The 20560-nt window shown below is 42.6% G+C and overlaps 1 protein-coding gene across 2 annotated transcripts in view; it reads right to left on the bottom strand.

Annotated features, from left to right (window-relative positions):
- INTS6 (integrator complex subunit 6) overlaps positions 1 to 20560 on the bottom strand; it is a 42352-nt gene that overhangs the window by 16496 nt on the left and 5296 nt on the right. For both annotated transcript variants that reach the window (XM_066583701.1, XM_066583710.1), the window contains exons 3-6: positions 16530 to 16679; positions 7308 to 7397; positions 5936 to 6119; positions 4709 to 4834 (exon numbers count right to left, since the gene is read on the bottom strand). In XM_066583701.1, coding sequence (XP_066439798.1) covers positions 4709 to 4834; positions 5936 to 6119; positions 7308 to 7397; positions 16530 to 16679 — 550 coding nt within the window. The remainder of the gene's footprint in view (positions 1 to 4708; positions 4835 to 5935; positions 6120 to 7307; positions 7398 to 16529; positions 16680 to 20560) is intronic.

Below are 20560 nucleotides of genomic sequence, written 5' to 3'. Positions count from 1 at the left end.
AAACTGATGTAGATTATGAGAAATGGCGCTTATGTGCAAGATTCCCAATTACGCATGCTGCAGCATTGATATTAACAATTGGCTTTTGCAAAAAAACGCTATACTTTAAAACAGTAAGTATTGACAGCGGCGTATGTTCTGACAATCTACACATTGGTGCTGTTCCTGCAAAAATACCTCCAAATATACGAAAAGTCAAAATTACAACAACTACTAGTCAGTGCTTAACCCTTTAGTGAAACAGCTTTTTTGTTTTTTCCTTCCTCTTTAAAAAAAATAAAAAATCGTAACTCCTATTTATCCATCGCCGTCGCTGTATGAGGGCTTGTTTTTTGCGGGTCGAGTTGTATTTTTCAATGGTGCTATTTAATGTACTGAGAAACTTAAAATTCTAAGTGGAGAGAAATGAAAAGAAAAATGAAATTCCGCCATGTTTCGGTGCGTCTTGTTTTTACAGAGCACAAACTGCAAGAAAAAGGACAACTTTATTCTATGGGTCAGTATGATTACGACAAAACAAAACTTAATTTTTAAAAAACTAGTACAGCGGAAAAAACTACCCGTAAGTTTTTTTTTACATTTTCTGCCGCCATCTTCGGTGTGCAATAGTTTTTATTTTTTTATTTTCTGTCAATGTAGTTGTGGGGGCTCATGTTTTGTGGGACTTTCTGTAGTTTGGAATATGGACGTTACCATTTTGGAATACATATGACTTTTTGATTGTATTTTATTGCACTCTTTTCTTGGAGACAGGGTGACCAAAAAAGGGCATTTCTAGCACTTTTTCCTGACGACGTTCATCTTGCGGAAAAAATAATGCGTTCCTTTGATAGATCTGACTTTTATAGACACAGTGATACAAAATGTGTTTTATTATTTAGATTCTTTTACTATAATTATAGCAAAAAGGGTTTTTTTTTTATTACACTTTATTAGTAAAACGTAACTTTTTTTTAAGCCCCCAGAAGGGACAAGAACTTGCGATGCTTTAATCGCTCCTGTAGTATGATCTAATGCCACGGCATTACATCACGCTGCTATTAGGCAGGCCATTAAGCCACCCCACGGGCATGGCTTGATAGGCATTCTGCCATGGCAGGCCTAGGGCCTTTTCAGAAGGCCCCCGGCTGCCATGACACCAGCATGGCTCCCTGCGATCTCATCATGGGGGCTGTACAGAATTGACAGCAGCATTTAAAGGGTTAACAGCTCCAATCAGCTGTGCGGCTAATCGGAGCTGTTGCTGCCGGGTGTCGGCTGTAAGAAACAGTCGGCGCCCGCGTTGTATGAAGAGATTGCTGCGCGATCTCTCTTCATACACAGACTGGCAAGACAGGCCGTCCAAGGGCGTATCGGCGGTCACTAATAGGATAACGACCGGACAGCAGACGTCTTAGTAATTGTGTTGGAACAGCCTTGCGATTTGCTTCCACGACTTGAAGCAACAGTTTTTCTTCAATATTAGTAAATAGTCTGAAAATTCATAGTCTGAGCACAACCTTGTAGTAGACATAGGAACCTGAAACTCTGTCCCAAATAAAGGTTCATTAAAAGGAAAAGGGTGTCTAACTCTGTAGTATAAAGTGGAGCTTTTTGGGCCACCCTAACCTATACACTGCGTACACAGAACGGCAAGAGCTTTAGATTCCAGATTTCTTATTTCTTTAGACGCAATGGAACAATCAAATTGCTCATACCCTCTATACTCTACTAGCATTACAAAAAGGAGTGATGTTGCTAGAAGTTGCCCCTACAGAGGAGAGCTACAGTGCACATACCGTGTTTCCCTGAAAATAAGACAGTGTCTTATATTAATTTTTGTTCAAAAGGGTTTAACTTTTTTACACGTATAGCTGCCTGGACACTATTTAAATTGACTTTTTAAATTAAATGTTAGCAGGGCTTAATTTTGGAGTAGGGCTTATATTTCTAACATCCTCAAAAAGCCTGAAAAATCATTTTGCATCCTCAAAAATTCTGGAAAATCATGCTATGTCTTATTTTCAGGGTATGTCTTATTTTCAGGGAAACAGGGTACTAAGTTACAAGTAGGTTCAATGTAACGAACTTGCCAACATGTAAGACAAGCACCATAGGGCATCGGTCTTCTGGCTGGCATCCCTTCCTCTGGCTGTGCTACAATCTGAGGACGAGACGTTCCCTTCCCAACAGAAAATACAGTAAACTGAGATTCCATTCAACTATCGCATCATCCTAACTCCATGCCAGCTGGCCCGGCAGGCACACAGCATGGGAATAACCACATTTTACATGACACGTATTGTCGGAGCTCTCTTGCTAACATAAATCATTGATTACAGGTTGGGGAACCATTTCTATGAGGTTCATAAAGAGTGCTCAATCACCATGGTAACTTATTGGCAGGCGAGCACCACTGCAGCAGATCGGTATGCAGTCTTCCAAGGCACAAGACGTGTAACAGGATCTGAATGGTAGCAGTGGGAGACCGGTAATTTGGCACTGTACAACATAGGGTTAGGCCCAGCAATAGAAAAGCCATAACAAAACTCAATCTGCTCTTGCTGCTGTGTATTAAAACAATGCAAGCATCAGCAGAAGGGAGATCCTTGAATAAATGCTCATCTAACGAGCTAAAGATAGGGCTCTTGGGTTTTGCTATGGAGGACAAGATAAAAAAAGACTTTAAAAAATTATATGGTTAGAGAATGGAAAGTTATAGAAAAACAAACACCATTTGGTATTTTTCCCAAATCTGCTTACTCCAAATTGTGTAAAACTTGGCAGACTACAAATCGCTAAAGGAGCACAAAAGTATACTGTATGTCAGGATAATGCCAAATACAGAGGAAAAGCTGAGTTCACCTTCGTCATCGTGTTACAATAACAATTTCTTCAGAAGGCGCAGAGCTGTAATATGTGAGGAAGTGGCGTTTTTCTGTAACTATGGCTTAACCTCTTAGGCCACTCTCGTTAATGCATTCAGAAAACGCTCGAAATCGTATTTTAAAACGCTGTTCGAACATATTGAACAGAGTTTTGACAGCGCTTTTTAATGCACCATCATTGTAATGAGGTGCGGTAAACACGAAAACACTAAAAATGCATAGAATAGCGCTCGTTTGTAACGCCACGTTCCAGCGCAGGTCTGAGAAGCCCCATTAAAGTCACTGGGAGCGTTGTACTGAGGTTAGCGCAGCGCTCTACACCAATTTCAGTAAAAAGCGGTATGTCAGAGCGGCCTTAATGACTGGTTTTTCTTCATCAATGTAATTTACAAAGCTATATAAGGGCTTTTTTTTGCTGGACTAGTAGTTTTTTATTGGCATAATTCTGTGGTATGACTCGAGTGTTTTTTCAAAAAAGTAAATTTTTAAAGATTTCGTGCCTTATGACAAGGTTTCTGTTTAAACTGTCTAGAAGACAACCACTAAATACACATCTCATATGGTTTAATTCAATTTTTTTTTTTTTTTTTTTAAACTTACAAAATAATGTTTATATTTTTTTTAAAATAATTAATCGTGCCTTATTTTGGGGGGGAAAAACCCTCAACTTATATATATTTTTCCCATGGTGGTGGGAAGGTGGTTGCATATGGCTTTTATCCAAGTACTTGCATACATGCTGTTTAATAATTTGTTCACAGATCTTTCCCGGTATAGAAGTCAGGCTCACAGGCCTGTAGTTTCCTTGATCCACCTTCTTCCCTTTTTGAAGATAGGGACAACATTTGCTTTTTTCCATTCTTCTTGGACTTCTGTTATCCAGGAATTTTCAAAGATTATAGCGAGTGGTTCAGCAATTACCTCCGCTGCTTTCTTTAGTATCCTAGGATGTCATTCAGCTGGCCTTGGGTTTTGAATTCATTTAAGCTAGCTAAGTGTTCCCTCGCCATCTTTTTGCTTAAAAATAGCCTGCATTCTTTTATTCCCCCAATAGCACAGGGAAGATCAGTTTATGTTACATCTACTTTATGAGAGAAAACAGATACAAAATGATGGATTGCCATGGCAACCAGACACCAGATACTGATGTCCTGGCTTGCCATTGGCCATTATCGCTATTGTAAGCGATTAGGCATAGCAGTACACTAGTACTGCAATGCATTATCATAGCTGTTATGATTCAAGTCCCATACGGGGACATGAAGAGTGAAAAGAAAAAGCAAAGAAACCTTTTTGCATCTGCAATGACCTGTACAAACAAATAAACAACTTCAAAAGTTTTTCAGAGCCCTAACATGGCACTCAGAAGTGTATGTGGCCCCACTCTACCTCCATGAACCAAAATGTTCAATGAGAAGGAAAAAAAAAAGTTTAAATATTGCTTACAGCAAAGTTAGTTAACAAACTAGTTCTGAAAGGAGGCAAGGAAAGTGCCTTAACTCTGTAGCGTTGCAGGGACTTTATGCCTTTGTACACGCACTGCAGAGTGCATAAGGCCAAAGTGGCGAGCTACACAAAAATTTAATGTTTTCAAAAAGCGAATATATGGTTCATTGATTATAACTGGTCAATTGCAGGCAGCAAAAGTGATTGTGTAACCTAGATTATAAAGCTGCTCTTAGGCCAGTCACCAGGAGTCTTGATCTGATATAGCTTGGAAAACTTACATTCTTCAAAGGAAGAATACAGCTGTCTGTAAAGAACGCAGGCAAAGCCACAATATGAAGACAAATCAATAGGTAAGCTGTAAAATGACCAAGGTTAAAATCCCATTTGCTAACCTTCAGAAAGTGGGGGATCCGAGCCAGATTTTTCAAAATTGATGACAACCCCGCTTTGAATTTTTTGCACCAAGGACTCCAGGCACTGGTTCAACATGCGCTGTGAGAGAACGCAGTATGATCGACCTGCCAGACATAGAAAAGTGAAAAGTTAAAGGTCACATTGATAAAAAAAAAAACATACAAATTAAAACCGCCAAGCCTCAGCATAATTATGTGACAGTTTCCGAGTTCTTAGTTTACACATGAGAATAGTGCTTGTCGACCTCATTAGCCCCGGACTCTACAGTCTTCATACACCTAGATGGAAAGGTGGCTGCACTCCTGCATGCCCTTTACCGTTAAAGTCTATTGACATTATGGAAAGCCATGCAAGCAGACTCTTCCTTCAGCCTGCCCAATATACATTTACAGCATCTTCAATATATCACCACATAAGTGCATGACACTACGGTTTCTACACGGATGAGTCTTGGAGTTGCTACTTGCATCAGCTCCACTCATTCTTGCAGAAAGTGATGCGATTTTTCCCACATGTAAGCTGATGGCGGATTTAAATCTGTGAATGGTAGTTACATAACCCCTGCTCTGCCAACATACGAGCCCCAGAGATGAAGATGTCACAAATTCCTGTGATGCGACTTACTAATTTCTGCCCATATTTGTGAGCAATTTCAACTATAGCCTAGAGCGATGAATTTCCAATGTTAATGGTCACCAGGGACATCACAAACCGGCTAAACTCTGCTGTGATGTGCCCTGGTGATGCTACAGCAAACCCAGAAGCAAGACCGCTAAATATTCCTTTTACCCTGTCTTCACACGAACGTTAAGACTCCAACTCTGCTCTGGAGCAGAGAAATGGAAAAAAGTTTCTCTTTTTTTAAAATGCTCCCCCCACCCCACCCCCAATGATTTAAATGGGCTTATTGGAGGGGGGGGGGGGGCACATGACATACAAAATATACAGCACTGTGCCTGGTATGAAGTGAAGAGGCTGTGGCCTTCTCAAACACCTGACCACTGGGGGGTCCTGAGAAGTGGATTCCCACTAATCAAAAACAGACCTATCCTAAGGAGAGGTCATCAATATTGTAATCAGTGAAAGCCTCTTTAAAATGTTCTTAGGTGTAATATAATAAAGCCCAACTGTATGCATCTAATGTTCCATTTTAGTCTTTGAGCATAAAACGTAGAAAACAAAGATATAGTAAAACACATACTCACCCCCCGTGACATCACACATAGGAGTGATGGGGGACTCATCGACCTGGACAGTATTCAACTGGTCCTGCTCAACAGATGCTGCGCCAGGAAGTCGAAGAACTAAAGCAAAAAGTCTCTGATCCCAACGAAAAGGCTCCTTTGTCAATTCACTTCCAGGCAATGGAGAATTTAAAGGCAAGTGAAGCTAAGGAAGAATACAGATTTAGATGACATGCATGGGAAAAAAAAAAAAGCAGAGTCCATGACACCTTAAAAATAGCTAGAAATATGAAACAAATGGCAGAGAGTTGTGAATTTTGGAGCAAGGGTACAGAAGAATAGCTGCCCATAGGCATAACCATATTCCAGCCCTCATGGTTAAGCTGCAAACTGACAGGCTGCTAGTTTAAAGGGGTTTTTGATGCAAGAATTACCTAGCCTCAGGACCTGCCAAACGGGATCCCCAGTGATCACCTGATCGTCCAGCCTGCCGTCAGCGCGGGGGGGGGGGGGGGGGGGGGGGGGGGACATGCGTCATAGAAGACGGGAGCAGAACTGAGCTGGCTTCACTCCCAAAGAAATTAATGAAGAGTGAGGCGACTATTACACTTCCATGGGAGTCCCTGGTCGCTAGGCCACTTTGTTCCTGTCTTCTATGATGCATGTCCAACCTACTGCACCGACAGCGGGCCGGGCTATTACCAATTGACCCTTCCTGTGATGCATCCACAGTTCAGGCTGGTAGAGGTAATGGTGCGGGGAAGGTCTTCATGGCACATCTTGAATCAGATACAGGTGGATGGAAAATTGAACAGGATTTGCCTAAGCAAAAGGGCTGTGGTTCTGAAGGCCAAAGAGGGTCCGACACTGCTAGAGGGGTGTCCCTAATAAAGTGGTCATTCAATGTAGATTTTGTTTTGTCCATTGGCTAAAAGGCATGAACACGGCTTAGCCGTATATGGACATTGCGGACCTTGGCTCTTGTTTCTAGATTACAACCAGTAACAGTTATCCAGAACCATGAAACAAAATACGAAAAAACTCAGTTATCCATTCAAGGGCCTAGAAATACACACTGATCTATTCACAGCTGTATTATGTAGAAAATAAAATGCACGACTAAATACTTTCTGGCCCACGTGATCTGTTTAAGGTCGCATGCACACTGCAATATTCTTGCTCTGTACAGGCTCCAAGTTGTGTTCAGCTACAATACGGCTCCCATTGAGGCACATGGGTCATATGGTACATCCATATGGAGTCTGACAAAGTTCTGCTGTGTACCATCGGTTACCATAATACAGAGATATTCTTCCCTAAAAGCATCCGCTAATGTGGTGCTATGCATGCACACTTCTGCTGTCCTAATTGCTAGAGTACCCCAGCTACTTACCTCTTCCTGCACACCACTCATTGAGGTTAGTTTACTTCCATCAGTTATTGCTATAATAATGGCAGGCTCCAAGAAAAATGGATTCCTTCCCTGTAGAAAAAGTAAAAAGTTTGAGATTTACCATAAAGTAACTTTCTGTAATTTGAGGCTGAAAGACCAACTAAAATAAAGAAATTACCCTAAAAATTAAAAAACTGTATGGCTACAACCAATAACTTGATAATGGTAAACAGCCCCGTTTAAGCCAGACTCTTTGGCTTCGATCAGCTTTCAGTCACAGCTGCCATCAGTTCTGTATGTTTTTGCTTGTTGTGTTCAACTCTATAGGCCAAAGCACCGAGCTACACTTTATCAGAGAGAAGAGAAAAAACTGCTGCCTACAGATGCCAAGAAAGTCTTGTCATAAGTCACGTCTGTGGACTTCACTGGGGTGAATGTCGGGAGCAGCTTTCCAGCGTCAACACCAAAAATGCAACTCCTCTCAAAGCCCGGGTAGTATGCCATTTGGAACAATTCTCACCCAGACTCTTGCATCAGAAGTCTTACATTTGGAAGCAAGATGCTTCTGGACAGAATTGAACCTCTTCACGCCCAAGTACAGATCTGTACATCCTGGGTACGCAGTGGGATCAGGAGCGGGTTCTGCTCCATACATGGCCGGTGTAAGCAGTCTGACAGCAGACAGCCAACCACCATCATCGTTCATGCAGATCACAGCTGCTAACTCTTTAAATACTACAGTCTGTTCTGACAGCAGGATTTAAAGGCCCCAAACAGCACCCTCACGATGATTGTGAGGTGCGGTTTGGTTTTCATTGCAGCTGGGGGCCCTTCCGAAGGTCCTAATAGAATACCGGCATAAATACCATATACTGCAATACTAAAGTATTGCATTATAGGTTATAAACGATCACAAGTTGAGTCCCGCCTGACAACCTGATATAAAAAACCCCCCACTAAATTCATTACTGTAAACAATACAGGATAGCAAAAGTTTAAAACCCCTTTCCTGCATTTATAAAAGTAATGAAAAATCCAAAATTTGGTATCAGTAAGTCCGATCTATCAAAGTAACTTTTTACATGCAAGGTGGGGGAAAAAAAGGGGGGGGGCCCTCACATAGCTATAATGCTAGAGCGAACTGTAACAAGACCTAGATAATGCCATTCCCATGTGCTATATACAAGTGTGGTGTAGGGGAGTATGGCATAACATGATACAGTCATGACAGGATACAAAGTATATACGCAGCAGGAGTAACTTGCGCTGGCAACCATTGCCCCTATAGCGTCACTACAGCAATATTAGCAAACGAATTCTCCAAATGCCTCGTAAGCAAGTCTGCTTTTATTTTTAATGTCATGCAACTTCTATTATTGCACACAAGTCAAATATAATACTTGCAAAGTCACAGACAATGCTTCCTCATAGGGAGAACATGAAGTTGCACAACAACTCTGAGGTTACTGAAGCAGTGTAGCCCCTGCCCAATTAGTACTATTCCCAAATACAGTCATCTATTCCCAGATATTCTTCAAAACAGTTGGCAGCAGAATGGAAAAACAGAACGCATAGTATATGGTTAAAGCACCCAAAAACATACATGAGCTCAAGAATGCTTCTGTTCTCAGTCGGCATGGAACTTCCCTTGTTAGACCAGCAGTTTCTGCTCCAGTGCTGCCATTCCTACCCTAGCTGTTGACAGACGGTTGCAGTCACCATGCGCCCTTGTGGGGTCCACATGCCCATACTTTGGTTAATGGAAATGCAAAAAGCATACAAAAAAAAAACCTCACTTCCATTTTCTCACCTTCTTAGGTTAGTAAAGAGGACAGACCAGAAAACCCAGCAAACACTAAAGTAGGATTTAACCCCTTCCCAACACATACCCGCGCAGTTAGGATGTAGATAGAAATCTACATATACTGTAAATGCAGCAGGCTCAGCAGTCCAACCCACTCCATACATAGTGGGTATCGGCCGTGTAACAGCCAACACCCACTTGCAACAGCTGTGATTGTAGGTGACCCGGATCACCTGACCGCAAAATTTAAATATTCTGAACTTTCCCGCCGCAGGGGTTGCCTTCTGGATATCATGACAGCATGGGGCCTTCTGAAGGCCCCCCAGGACTGCCATGATCATATGCCTTTTAAAAAGTCTGTGGCATTTCCTAAATAGGCAACCTGTAAAACAGTATAATGCAATACCATGGAACTGCCTTATACTGTATAAGCAATCAAACGATAGCAAGTTCAAGTTTTGTGAACCCCAAAATAGTATCAATAAAAACTACATGTTGCCCCTGGAAAAAAACAAGCTCTTTTAAAAAAAAAAAAAAAAGGTATGATTTTTTGATAACTGGAATGCCAGAATTGCAAAGTTTGACCTGGACAGAGGAATATCAATAAGCCTTGGTCATGAAGGGGTTGGATAGGGGCATGCAAACTCTTCATGCCTAAAGTAAAGCAGTCTCCAACCCATGTTTCTTGAGCTGTTGCAGAACTACAACTCCCAGCATGTTTTGAAAGCAGCACACCGCTTTAATACATGGCATTCAGACAGACATGAAAAGTTTACATTTTTCTTCACTTTTTCTGGAAACAATGGAAACATTTGTTTTGCATAAATTTAAAAATTGTATCCTGGCTGATAATAGAAAGCAAAGTCTTTAATGGGCTACTTGGGAAAAAAGTTCTCTTACTGGACATGTTAGAGGGGTGATGCAACAAAGCTCCTTCCAGTGACAGAAGTGCAGCGGAATCAGATCACTAACTGCAAATGCACATAGAAATGTCAGTAGTAATATTCTGCCATCAGCAGATCCGCTTGGAAAAGCTGACAGCAGAGCAGTGTAAGGACAGCCGGCCCCAGACTCAGTATAGCAGGCCCCCTAGTGGCTGCACGGCAGAAAACTCACTGCAAGATTAAAGAAATGGGAAGAGAGCCTGGATCTGTTATCACGGTGTCGAAAATGGTTTTTGATCACATTGTCCTAGGCAGCCTATTCAATCTGCCTAAGGAGGGGTCTTCTCAAAGAATGACCAGCAAGCATGACATGGCAAAAAATTGGTCACAGGAATTCCGACAGTTGTAGGACCCAAGACAAACAGCTGATTTTGGCAGTAAGCTGTGGCATGCCTGCCAGATATTTCTGCAGGAATTATGGGGCGACCATTCATGTGAGCGGTCATCCTATATGGCAGAGCACGCCAGAAAAGATCATGGAGGGGCTCCATGAGGTTCATAGGCCCTATTAGGACATAGGAACGGGGTGGGGGAGGGAGTTAGGAAAGGCCCTTTAACCACATTTATAATGTAGATCCCACCAAACCGCTTCTTATAGGTAATCTTCCAGGATTTTTGTGAATGTGGCATTTGAAGAGGGTAGAAGCAGGATATAGTAGAGAGCTAGATACTTGGCCGTACAGGGTTTCATGGGTTTGTTCAAGTACGTTCACATGTGGCGGACTTTGGTGCAGTGTGAGCCCTATTCTTCTCTATGGGTAGCGTAAGCAAAATATTGCGTGTAGACAAAGATTCATGCGGAATTTTAAAAAAAACAAAAAAAAACCCCATGCAGACTGATACAATTCTGTGTGACCGATGCAGCGTTTTACGCACATGTGTGAGTGAGCCCTTAGGCCCTCTTCACACACTTTTTGGGTCTTTATTTTTGGGGGCTGCAATAACAAGATGTAAACTCATGTGCCTCTGGAGGCAGCTTCCTTTCCTGTAGAGAGGTTTTTAGAAAAAGGCCATGCTACGTTTTTTTGAATTAAAAAGTTAAAAAGAAAAAGCCACCGCAGTAGTTTTTTTTTACCCAACGTTGTACACAAAATTTTAGGTTGGTGTTTTTTCTCAAGTTTCTAAAAAAACTTTTTTTTTTTTTTTTTACAGCCATTTTTCAAGTCTCAGAGAAACGTATGCAAAAAATATCAAACCTACAGCCTGCTGCAATTGAACAAAACCCCAGCTAACAGGTCACAGCGGGTTTTTTTTTTACACTACAATGTACACCCAGGGAACCCCCGCCCAAAAAAAACCTAAAATGTGACCTTTTGAAAATGCAAAATAAAAAATGCTTAAGGCACGTTCACAGGGGTATATACAATCTGTGTGTGAAAAATCACACCGTTATCAGTACATTTTAAGCGCGTGTCCCATATGTAGTCACTGCATGAGTCACACAAATGAAAGATGGTTGGCCAATTTTTTTTTTTTTTTTTTAATTAGGCATTCTTGCAGCATGTGGAAAAAAAAAAAGAAAAAAAAAAGCAGGCAGCCATTTGATTCGTTTTGTTTACATGATCCCATAGACTTCAATAGGAACTTTTAGTCCACGATACATACAACAGGACATGCTGCAATTTTCATGCGACCGGTTGGTGTATGAAAAAAAAAAAACGTTCATCCAAATACCTCAATACAAAAACCGATGGGATTGATGCGGTCTGTATTACGCCCGTGTGAAGGCGCCCTTAAGGGATTTTCACAAGTTTGCACTATTAGCTGTGGAAATTCCGTGGCATTTCAGTACAAGCACTGAGGATGGATTTTTTTATTTTTTTTTTTTAGAAATCCCATCCATACGCTGAAAAAAAAATCCACAGCGTAGAATGACCTGCATTGCAGATTGTAAATCCACAGCATGTCAATTTAGGCTTTGGACTTTCACCATGGATTTCATTCCTTAACCCCTTAAGAACCAGGCTGTTTTGTGCCTTTGGAATAAAACCCTTTTTAGGGATTTTACTGCCCTATATTTTTCCTTTAGCTACCAAAACGATTCTTGCTTTTTTTTCCATGATACGGGGTTATTTTTAAAAAATTTTTCACTGTCTTTCACATTTTTCAGTTTTATTAGGGGTAAAAAAGCTAAAAAGAATATTTTAGCATAAATGTACCAATTAAAGAAAGAAAACCGTATGGGAACAGGTTCCTCATTTTGTTTGACGTTTTGATACATAATATCCATGGTTTTGGATTACAGGACGCACACGGCAACAGCATTTTCTTTATGTAGACATTTATTTTATTCTGTAATTTTTTTAACTTATTCCTGTAACTATTTTACCATCTATGACCCCCATAATGTTATACAACAAGACCTCTGGGGGGGTCTCACTTTTTTTTTTTTTTATTATTAATTACACACTTTTGCACTGTAGCTGGGGCATTCATCTGAGCCCCAGTTATACAGGAAAACATTGCCCTGTAGTGACAATAGTCACTGGCAGAGCTGATCAGGGTCTGCTAGGGGCTCCCGGCGGTCACGTGATCACTGGGTCACAGTGGAATTAACACTTCCACTCTTTAGGCTGCCTGTCCACAGGCATTGCGAAATCCCGGGGCGGAGATCCGCCGCCCGGGAGCAGGAGCCTGCAAGCGGATCTCAGCGGTCAGCCTATCTGACAGGCTGACTGTGGAGAATCGTGGCACTTCGCAGCATGCTGTGAATTGCTGGCCGTGAGTGGAGAATCGCAATGATTCTCCGCTCGTGGACAGGGGGCTGTGCTTTCCATAGCAATGCAATCCAAAAACGCCTGTGGACAGGCACCCTTAGTACATGGTGCTCATTAAGCGCTATGTACCTGGGAAAGGCGGCAGAAGAGGTTAAAAACAGCTTCTCCCTTCTCCTCTGGGTTCTCAGCTGTGACTAACCGCCAAGACCCTGACCTGCTCCTGCTTGACTGCAGAAGCTTTAATCCCACACCGTATTACTGCCATCAGCCGGGATGAAAGCCCAAGACCAAGCGAGGTAAATTTACAGCATTTGGTCCTGAAGGGGTTAAAACTAAAGGGTGAACGCCACAACAACTGTCACCAAAATCCACACTTTCTGCCACGGCTCAATACCCCTAGGTTACGTCCAAGCGAGAACCTCATTCTCCCCGGGAGCTACACTACAGATCTTCCCTGCAAGAGGACTTCAGTACGTGATCTGCCAGTCATTTCACAAGCCTCACGGCACGGAAAGCTGCACCTTCGTTAGTCTGTTGTCCTGAATTGAAGCTCTAACAGGTGTTACGGAATCAACGTGCAGACCAAAATATTTAGTAACTTTAACCGATGTGACCCCCTCTTTAGTGCGCCCTCCATGCTGGATTATATTCCAATAAATCACTACAAGAAACCACTGACCCGGCTGAAATACATATCAGTGAAAATAGAAAGCTGATCAATCTCATGTAGGAAGAAGGGCACATTAATAACGAGAAAACTAAACCCAGCGCTGGCTCCTGTTCCCTGAACACACTAAACAGAGCTGCTCCCCGAGGACAAGAAATAAGACGCCGCTTGTCACGCTAGTTAGAAGGCGCAGCTGTACAAATTATCGATGAGTCACCATGTGTCTAACAGGAAGTTACACAGTGGCCATCTTTGATGAGGGCAAATATTTAACCCCTAAAGGAAGTACTACATAGAGAGCCATTAGATTTCAGGCTCTTCTCTAATGCACAGCTGTGCTTTATCTGTAGAAAATCAAAAGTCCGGTCCTCTTGGTTGTAATGCCTGAAATAAGGCAGATGAAAACTTTAACTTAACTGAAAGAGCAACTCATCACCTTTGAGCCCTATAAACTACACTAGGGGGGAGGTAAATGGTAGAGACGGGGGTCCGAGGAGCTGCTTTATACTCACCGAGTCTCCTGTTCCAGCACTGTGTCCCCGAGAAATCAGCACACAGCGCTTTGTGAAAAGGAGTTGAGCTGTGGGCACAATGTAGGAATGGGGGAGCCAGCGCATGCCCCAGACCACCGCAGCCTACATTATGACAAAGACCTTTTAATGAGGGACCAATTTCACATGTCCTTACCGGTATAACACTGTACTTCGTGTGAAGCAGCGCTCGTCCTCCAGTGCAGTATGTCATGAACTGATAACCGATTCACACAGTCATTTTTTATAGTCATGGAATCAACTATTTGAATATGGTAATTATGTCCTTATTGACAGTTACCGTTTCAGTCCCGTCTACTTTATTAAAGTGGTAGTCCAGGATTAGAACATAGCTGCTTTATTCCAAACACAGCGCCACCCTTTGTCCCTTGTGTGGTATTGCAGCTCAGATCATTGAAGTGACTGGTAGCTGACAATCAATAGACGAGGGTGGCACTGTTTGGAAGAAAGCAGCCATGTTTCTCCAACCCTGGACAACCTTTTTAACTTCTGACAAGTCCAAATGGTCCGGGTTAAGGATCTGTCGGACATTTCCATAATTACAGTTGGAGTCTTATCGCTGCTCTTGAGGGGCATTTACGTCTACCGATTGTGCAGCAGATGCTGATTTTTACACCTACACAACTGATCAAGGTCTTTTTTTCCCCTCCATGCACTGAAAAAATAAACATTTTAAAAAACTCAAAACAATAAAAACCACATTACTACACAGTGGTGGTCAATACGCAAAAACTCACCATAGATACAAAAACTAACAAACTTTCATACCTGCTGAGTTGCTATACTCTTCATGTGGCCTTGGCTTTTGATATATACATAGTAGGTGAATCTTCAGATGCATATATAGCAAGACAACGGCCACTCGATTACGTTAGGCGACTTAACATGACATCATTACACAGACACTAACTCAGGAGTAATATCTGGGCACCAAAAAATTCTCATGGAGGAAAAACTTCTAGGACTTGAATTATTTTCCACGGGGAAGGATGGTAGAAAGGTGTTGGGTTATCAGATTGTGATTTTTCATGTGAGCATTGGGAGATGCTTGAGACTGTTCTTACCTTGAGACACAGCTTCACGTTCAGGCAGAAGAGGCGCTAGAAGCTCTGCTCTAATATGACTTTCTAAACACAAGTTATTATATAAATGAAAGGTTGTTTGGGACCTTTAACTGATGGCCAGTCCTTAAAGGGGTAACTACTTATAACAGCTTTGTGGTCACACTGTACTTAATGGTTGCTGCTTTTCCAGCCAAGACATGTGACTGCTGCAACCAATCACGGACCACGGCAGTGACCTATTGCAGTGATTGGCTGCAGAAGTCACATGTCTTGGCTGGAAAAGAATTTTAAGTTGTGGGAAACCTCTTTAAGATAGGCCTCCAATGTACAACTGTTGCAGATCTGATCCCCCATAATCAGTAGAGCGAAGAGGCAGAGGTGCTCACTGTATATAGGCACAATATTATAGTGGCCATGACTCGTACTGCAGCTCAGCGGGTTTTTTATATGAGCGGTCCCTTGTTTCTCTTGATCCTTTGCCATCCTGAAAGTCAGACACTAACTGATCATACAATGAAGGCCCATTTTAAGGCTAGGTCACCAATTAAATGTTCTCAAAAACCCCTTTAGTGTATGTCCAACATGGGGCGGAATTTTCTGCGGAATGTCTGTTGTGCGAAATTTGCATCACAAACCACATCATTGTTGTACAGATTTTAATGTAGCGGTCACCCCTCATTTAAAGAGGTCGAATCCACACTAAAAATCCGCTGCTGTAATCGACATTCTGCACTGCATGCCAGCTCCCACAGTGGCTTTGTTCTGCAGTATGTGTAAGACATTTGGAAAGTCTTATTTACTTTGCCGCTACTTCCATGCAAGAAGACGGCACAAAAAGCCCTGTGAGGACATACCCTTAAGGCATCGTGGGTTTATGATGGGCCAATTTGTGTGCACATAATATCTATACATTTTAGGAAGTATTTTATTATTAAAGTTTTTTTTTTGGGATTGGCAGTGGAGCATCCAAAAAAAATATATATATATATATCAAAAGTAGTCATCTGACTGCTGGATATGGCCATAAGGGACTTATTTTATGCATGAGAAATGTCAGTTATTTGATGTTAATATGTTAACCCCTTATGGCCACTACATTGGTAGGTTTCCTTTTTTTCTTGCTGCAAAAAAAAAAGGGTCATATTATAAGATATTTACAGAATTTCTACCAAGTTATTATAGGCTATAGGGGTATAATTACACATGGCAGATTTGTTGAAGAAATGTACGCAAATGAGAAGTTGCCTTCAGGTGAATAGGGGGTGTTTGGGCAGTAAGCCCCTGGACACAGGCTCTTTCAGAAGGCAAGGACAGTCAAAATTCTGCAACAGACCTGCCGCATGTGCCTAAGACCCCCCCGACTGTCTGTAGTAACGGCACATAACATGAAACGGTTTTAATACGAGTGTTGAAATACTTGATACAATAACCATATGTATGAAGGAAAGCAGTTTCCTTGCCCTGTTCCGACCTACCTGTCCATAGTTGTCTATGCCAGTTATTAATCTATTTAAATTTAACAAATCAAAAGACGTCCTTAGGGCTTGGCCAAGACTGGTGAGTCCGAGTGCTTGAAGATTTTTTAACTCATTCATAAAAGTTGCGTGATTTTCCTTCCATCCGGCCTGTGAAGAAAGTAAAGGACACGTACTCTTCAAAGTCTGCAGAAGAACTGAGCGTTACATCCTCCAAGCGCTAAACACCGCCAGGTTCACACTTGCGTTTTCGGCTGTATGTTTTTCTTAGCTCTGTAAGTGAAGTCAAGCGGTCAAGGTGCTTACGTTGGTTTTTTTTCTATCCATCTCCCAGCGAAACGCAGGAAACAGATCAATAAAACAGAGCTGATAAAAACGTACGTGTAGTTGCCTCAGGCCGAGTCCTGTAGAAACAGCCAGGATCCATCAAGATAACAGGTGTAAACTCAGCGTTCGCGCACTGGAGCTATCAGCGGCAATTTATGAACAAGTCAGCAACTTCACACATCACATCTGATCCCCTACAACTTACCGATGTTCATATACCCAAAATAAAAAGGATTTAATGTGTACGGGTTTGTGCGTTGAGACTCGTGTTTACACGGCCGATAGCGAGTCACGCCAGAGATTCTTAGGTGCATCTCACAGAAGATGGACACTGCGTCCACGTTCTTTGCCATGCGTGGCCTCCTGCACATTCACATGCACTACTCATGCGAGACTCGAAAATAGGCTGGGACAAAGATCGCCCATGTTAATAAACCAATTCAATTATTTAAAAGCAGGGGTTCCATTTTCGTGCAATTCAAGACATAACCTGCATGAGAATATCGGCCATGTAAATATGGCCTTAGGCCGCCTGCAGACGAGCGGGTCGGATCCGGCAGCGAGGATTCTCGCCGCAGGACCCGACCCGAGAGCCTGCAGGGACGAGCGCGTACTCACCCGTGCCTGGCGGCCCCGGCTCTTTCATGTGCCGGCTGCCGCGCAGCCGGCGCATGCGCAGACCGGAGCCAGCGGCCGGGTGAGTGCGTGCCCCGCACAAAAATAGGACATGCCGCGGTTTGTTTGCCGCGCGAGATTTCGGCCAAACCGCGGCCGTCTGCATAGGAGTGCGTATTGTAATGCACTCCTATGTAAACTTTCAGTGGCGGAAATCCCGCGGGATTTCCGCCCGTGTGCAGGCGGCCTTAGCCTGTACAATACTCAAGGAACAGCACACATATGAGCCGCCTTCACCTTAAGGCCCAAAGCCCATAGGCGGATTTTTGCGGCAGAATCTGGAGTGGGTGTTGCGCTCCGGACTCATGTCCACAAGCCGAAAATAATTGCAGTTTCTGCCTGCGGATTAAAAAAAAAAAAAAAAAAAAAAGGCAAGTCAATGGAATCCATCCAATCCGTGGCCCGTCCACAATGAACATTGTGGACGGGCCACAGTTTCCACAGGCGTTTGAAAAAAAAAAAAATACAAAAACTCTACCGCGCATTTGCGCCAGCCGGCACTTCCGCACACATCCACAGTACAGAAAAGAACCGGAAAGTTGCGCATGGTCGGATTCCGCTGCAGGCTTCCGTGGACACTGAGCCTTATTCTAGTGTTCTGTTGGAGTCTCAACACTGGATCACATTGATGGCGACACGATGAAAAGAAAAAGCAAAAAAAAAAGCACAAGACGTATGAAATGGTCTAAAACAAAAACAGTCAGTTGCCCATAGCAACCAGTCCCAGTGCAGCTCATAGGGCTCTGATAAAAATGAAAGCTGTGCTTGGTTGCTATGGGCAACAGAAAGGTTTTCCTTTAGACAAGTGTTTATAAATCTGCTCCAGTATTTAATGACCGTGACCCTTTTAATCAACATGGAGACATGGTACTGGTTTCCTCAAGGAGGATATAATAAGTTATATGGCAGTTCTAGCCAATTCAGGCGTCAGACAATGTGTTGCATTTTATTTCATGTGATAACCACTTCAGAACCCCATAATAAACTACAGGTATACCCCGCTCCGTTTACACAGATTGTCCCCCAGCCGCCCTGCTGTAACGCTGGCCACACTGGTTGTCCGCGAGTCTAATTCAATTATCCTCAGGATAGGTGGTTACAATCTGCTCAGTGGGGGTCCGTGGCTCAGGATCCCCGACGATCAGTGGTCTAAAGTGTCCGCTCCACCCTGGCGAGCGTGGCTGTGACCCGCCTAAAACTTTTGCAGATTCTCTACACTAAATGTTGCTTGCCGAACATTTAACCCTTACCCCATTGTCCACAGTGCAGTTTAATGGTGCTCATTACAGGGATGCCAACTTCACACAGCTTGTGGTACTTTTAAAATAAAGTTAAAAAAAATAAATAAAAAACTTTAAATTACTTTCACCACCTTCTGAGCCCTATAAAAATTAATATATGTTTTTTTAATATTTTTTTTAAGCTGATGGGCCGGTATGAAGGATTCTTTTGTGTGAGGCACACTGTAGTTTCTATTGCTACCATCTTGCGGCAGATGCAAATTTTATCACTTTTCTGGGAAGTGGGATGACCAAAAAAAAAGTTAGTATTGTGTATAATAACCGTGCAGAATAAGTGTCATATTTTAATAAACTGGACTTTAGATGTGGCGATACCAGTTTTTTTTAATGCACCAACTGAGGAAAAGTTTTTCCCCCAAATTAATATTTTTTAAATATACCAATTAAAACAATTTTAGGTTTTTCTTTCTACCGTCCACATAGGAGACAAACTGGCAAGTGTCTGATTATATGTATAATATACTGCAATACTTCAGTACACAAACATGTATGGAATGAGCTCTGCTCCCATGTCCACTCTACACACCGGCACACAAAAGCCACTGTACATGTACTTTGGGAAAACGTTGTCTAGTTTAGAAAACCTATTCTCACATGAACTATTAGGGAATTCGGGATAAGAAAAGTGGGTAAACCTCTGCTCAGGATACTCTTCATGGGGGATACTACAGGAAGGAAAAAAGGTCAAGTAATGAATCCGCTGGCTTCAATGTGGCACCATTGATAACAGTCCATTGGCATCGCTGTGGCATGAAAAGAGACAGAAGGCACATCCAGTACTTATTCTTCACTACAGTATCCATCACAAAGTGACTTCATGCTTTTTCCACATCTGGATTTCCAGTCTGCAATATGTATGCCTATTCCCATTTAAGGCCCAATGCCCACGGGCGGATCGGATTCCACATGCCCGTGGCCAAGATGATACTTGTCCGGGTTTTTACCTTCACAGCATGTGTGTGCGGAAGCAGCGGCCATCGCACATCGCAGTGGAGTCCGCGGATCAGACAGCCTCCATTGACTTAATTGGAAGCCGCCCCCGTGCGGGATCCGCACCGAAATGGGGCATGCTGTGATTTGTTTCTGAGACCACAAGGTCCGCAAATCAAATCTGCATGCTTTATTTCATTTGCGGACGCCTATGTATCCCTGTGGGTGGCTTGATTTGCGGATCTTCCGCAAATCAGATCCGCCTGTGAACATTGGGCCTTAAGTTACAGGCCGCCGAAGTGCTTCACATCAGACATTAAAATTTTGCCATGTAAGACATACCCCTACTGCCAACTGTCACCCACAGATTAGAGAGGATCGCTTTGTGTCACTCGGCAATAAAATGATGACACTAAGAAAGGACTGTTCAGAGTTCCTATTAATAACAAATTAGAATGGACATGCATGTGATTGGTTGTTATGGGCAACACATCCATTTTGTATTTGTATATATTCCTCTCCTACAGACCCCGGGGCACATGAGGTGGCAATTGTGTAAATAAATGCTCACACAGAAAAAGTACATAGATCGATGCAGATACACTCATTGCCAAAAAAAACCCGCCTCTAGCTTGGATACAAGATGTGATACAGGTGGGCATGGAGGCTCTAGTACCCTGTTGTACCGCCTCTAGCTTGGATACAAGATGTGATATTGGCAGGCATGGAGGCTCTAGTACCCTGTTGTACCGCCTCTAGCTTGGATACAAGATGTGATACAGGTGGGCATGGAGGCTC

The sequence above is a fragment of the Eleutherodactylus coqui genome, chromosome 1 (genome assembly GCF_035609145.1).
Source record: "Eleutherodactylus coqui strain aEleCoq1 chromosome 1, aEleCoq1.hap1, whole genome shotgun sequence".
Classification (NCBI taxonomy): domain Eukaryota; kingdom Metazoa; phylum Chordata; class Amphibia; order Anura; family Eleutherodactylidae; genus Eleutherodactylus; species Eleutherodactylus coqui.
The sequence above is the reverse complement of the archived record's forward strand: the minus strand, read 5'-3'. Positions and strand labels throughout refer to the sequence as shown.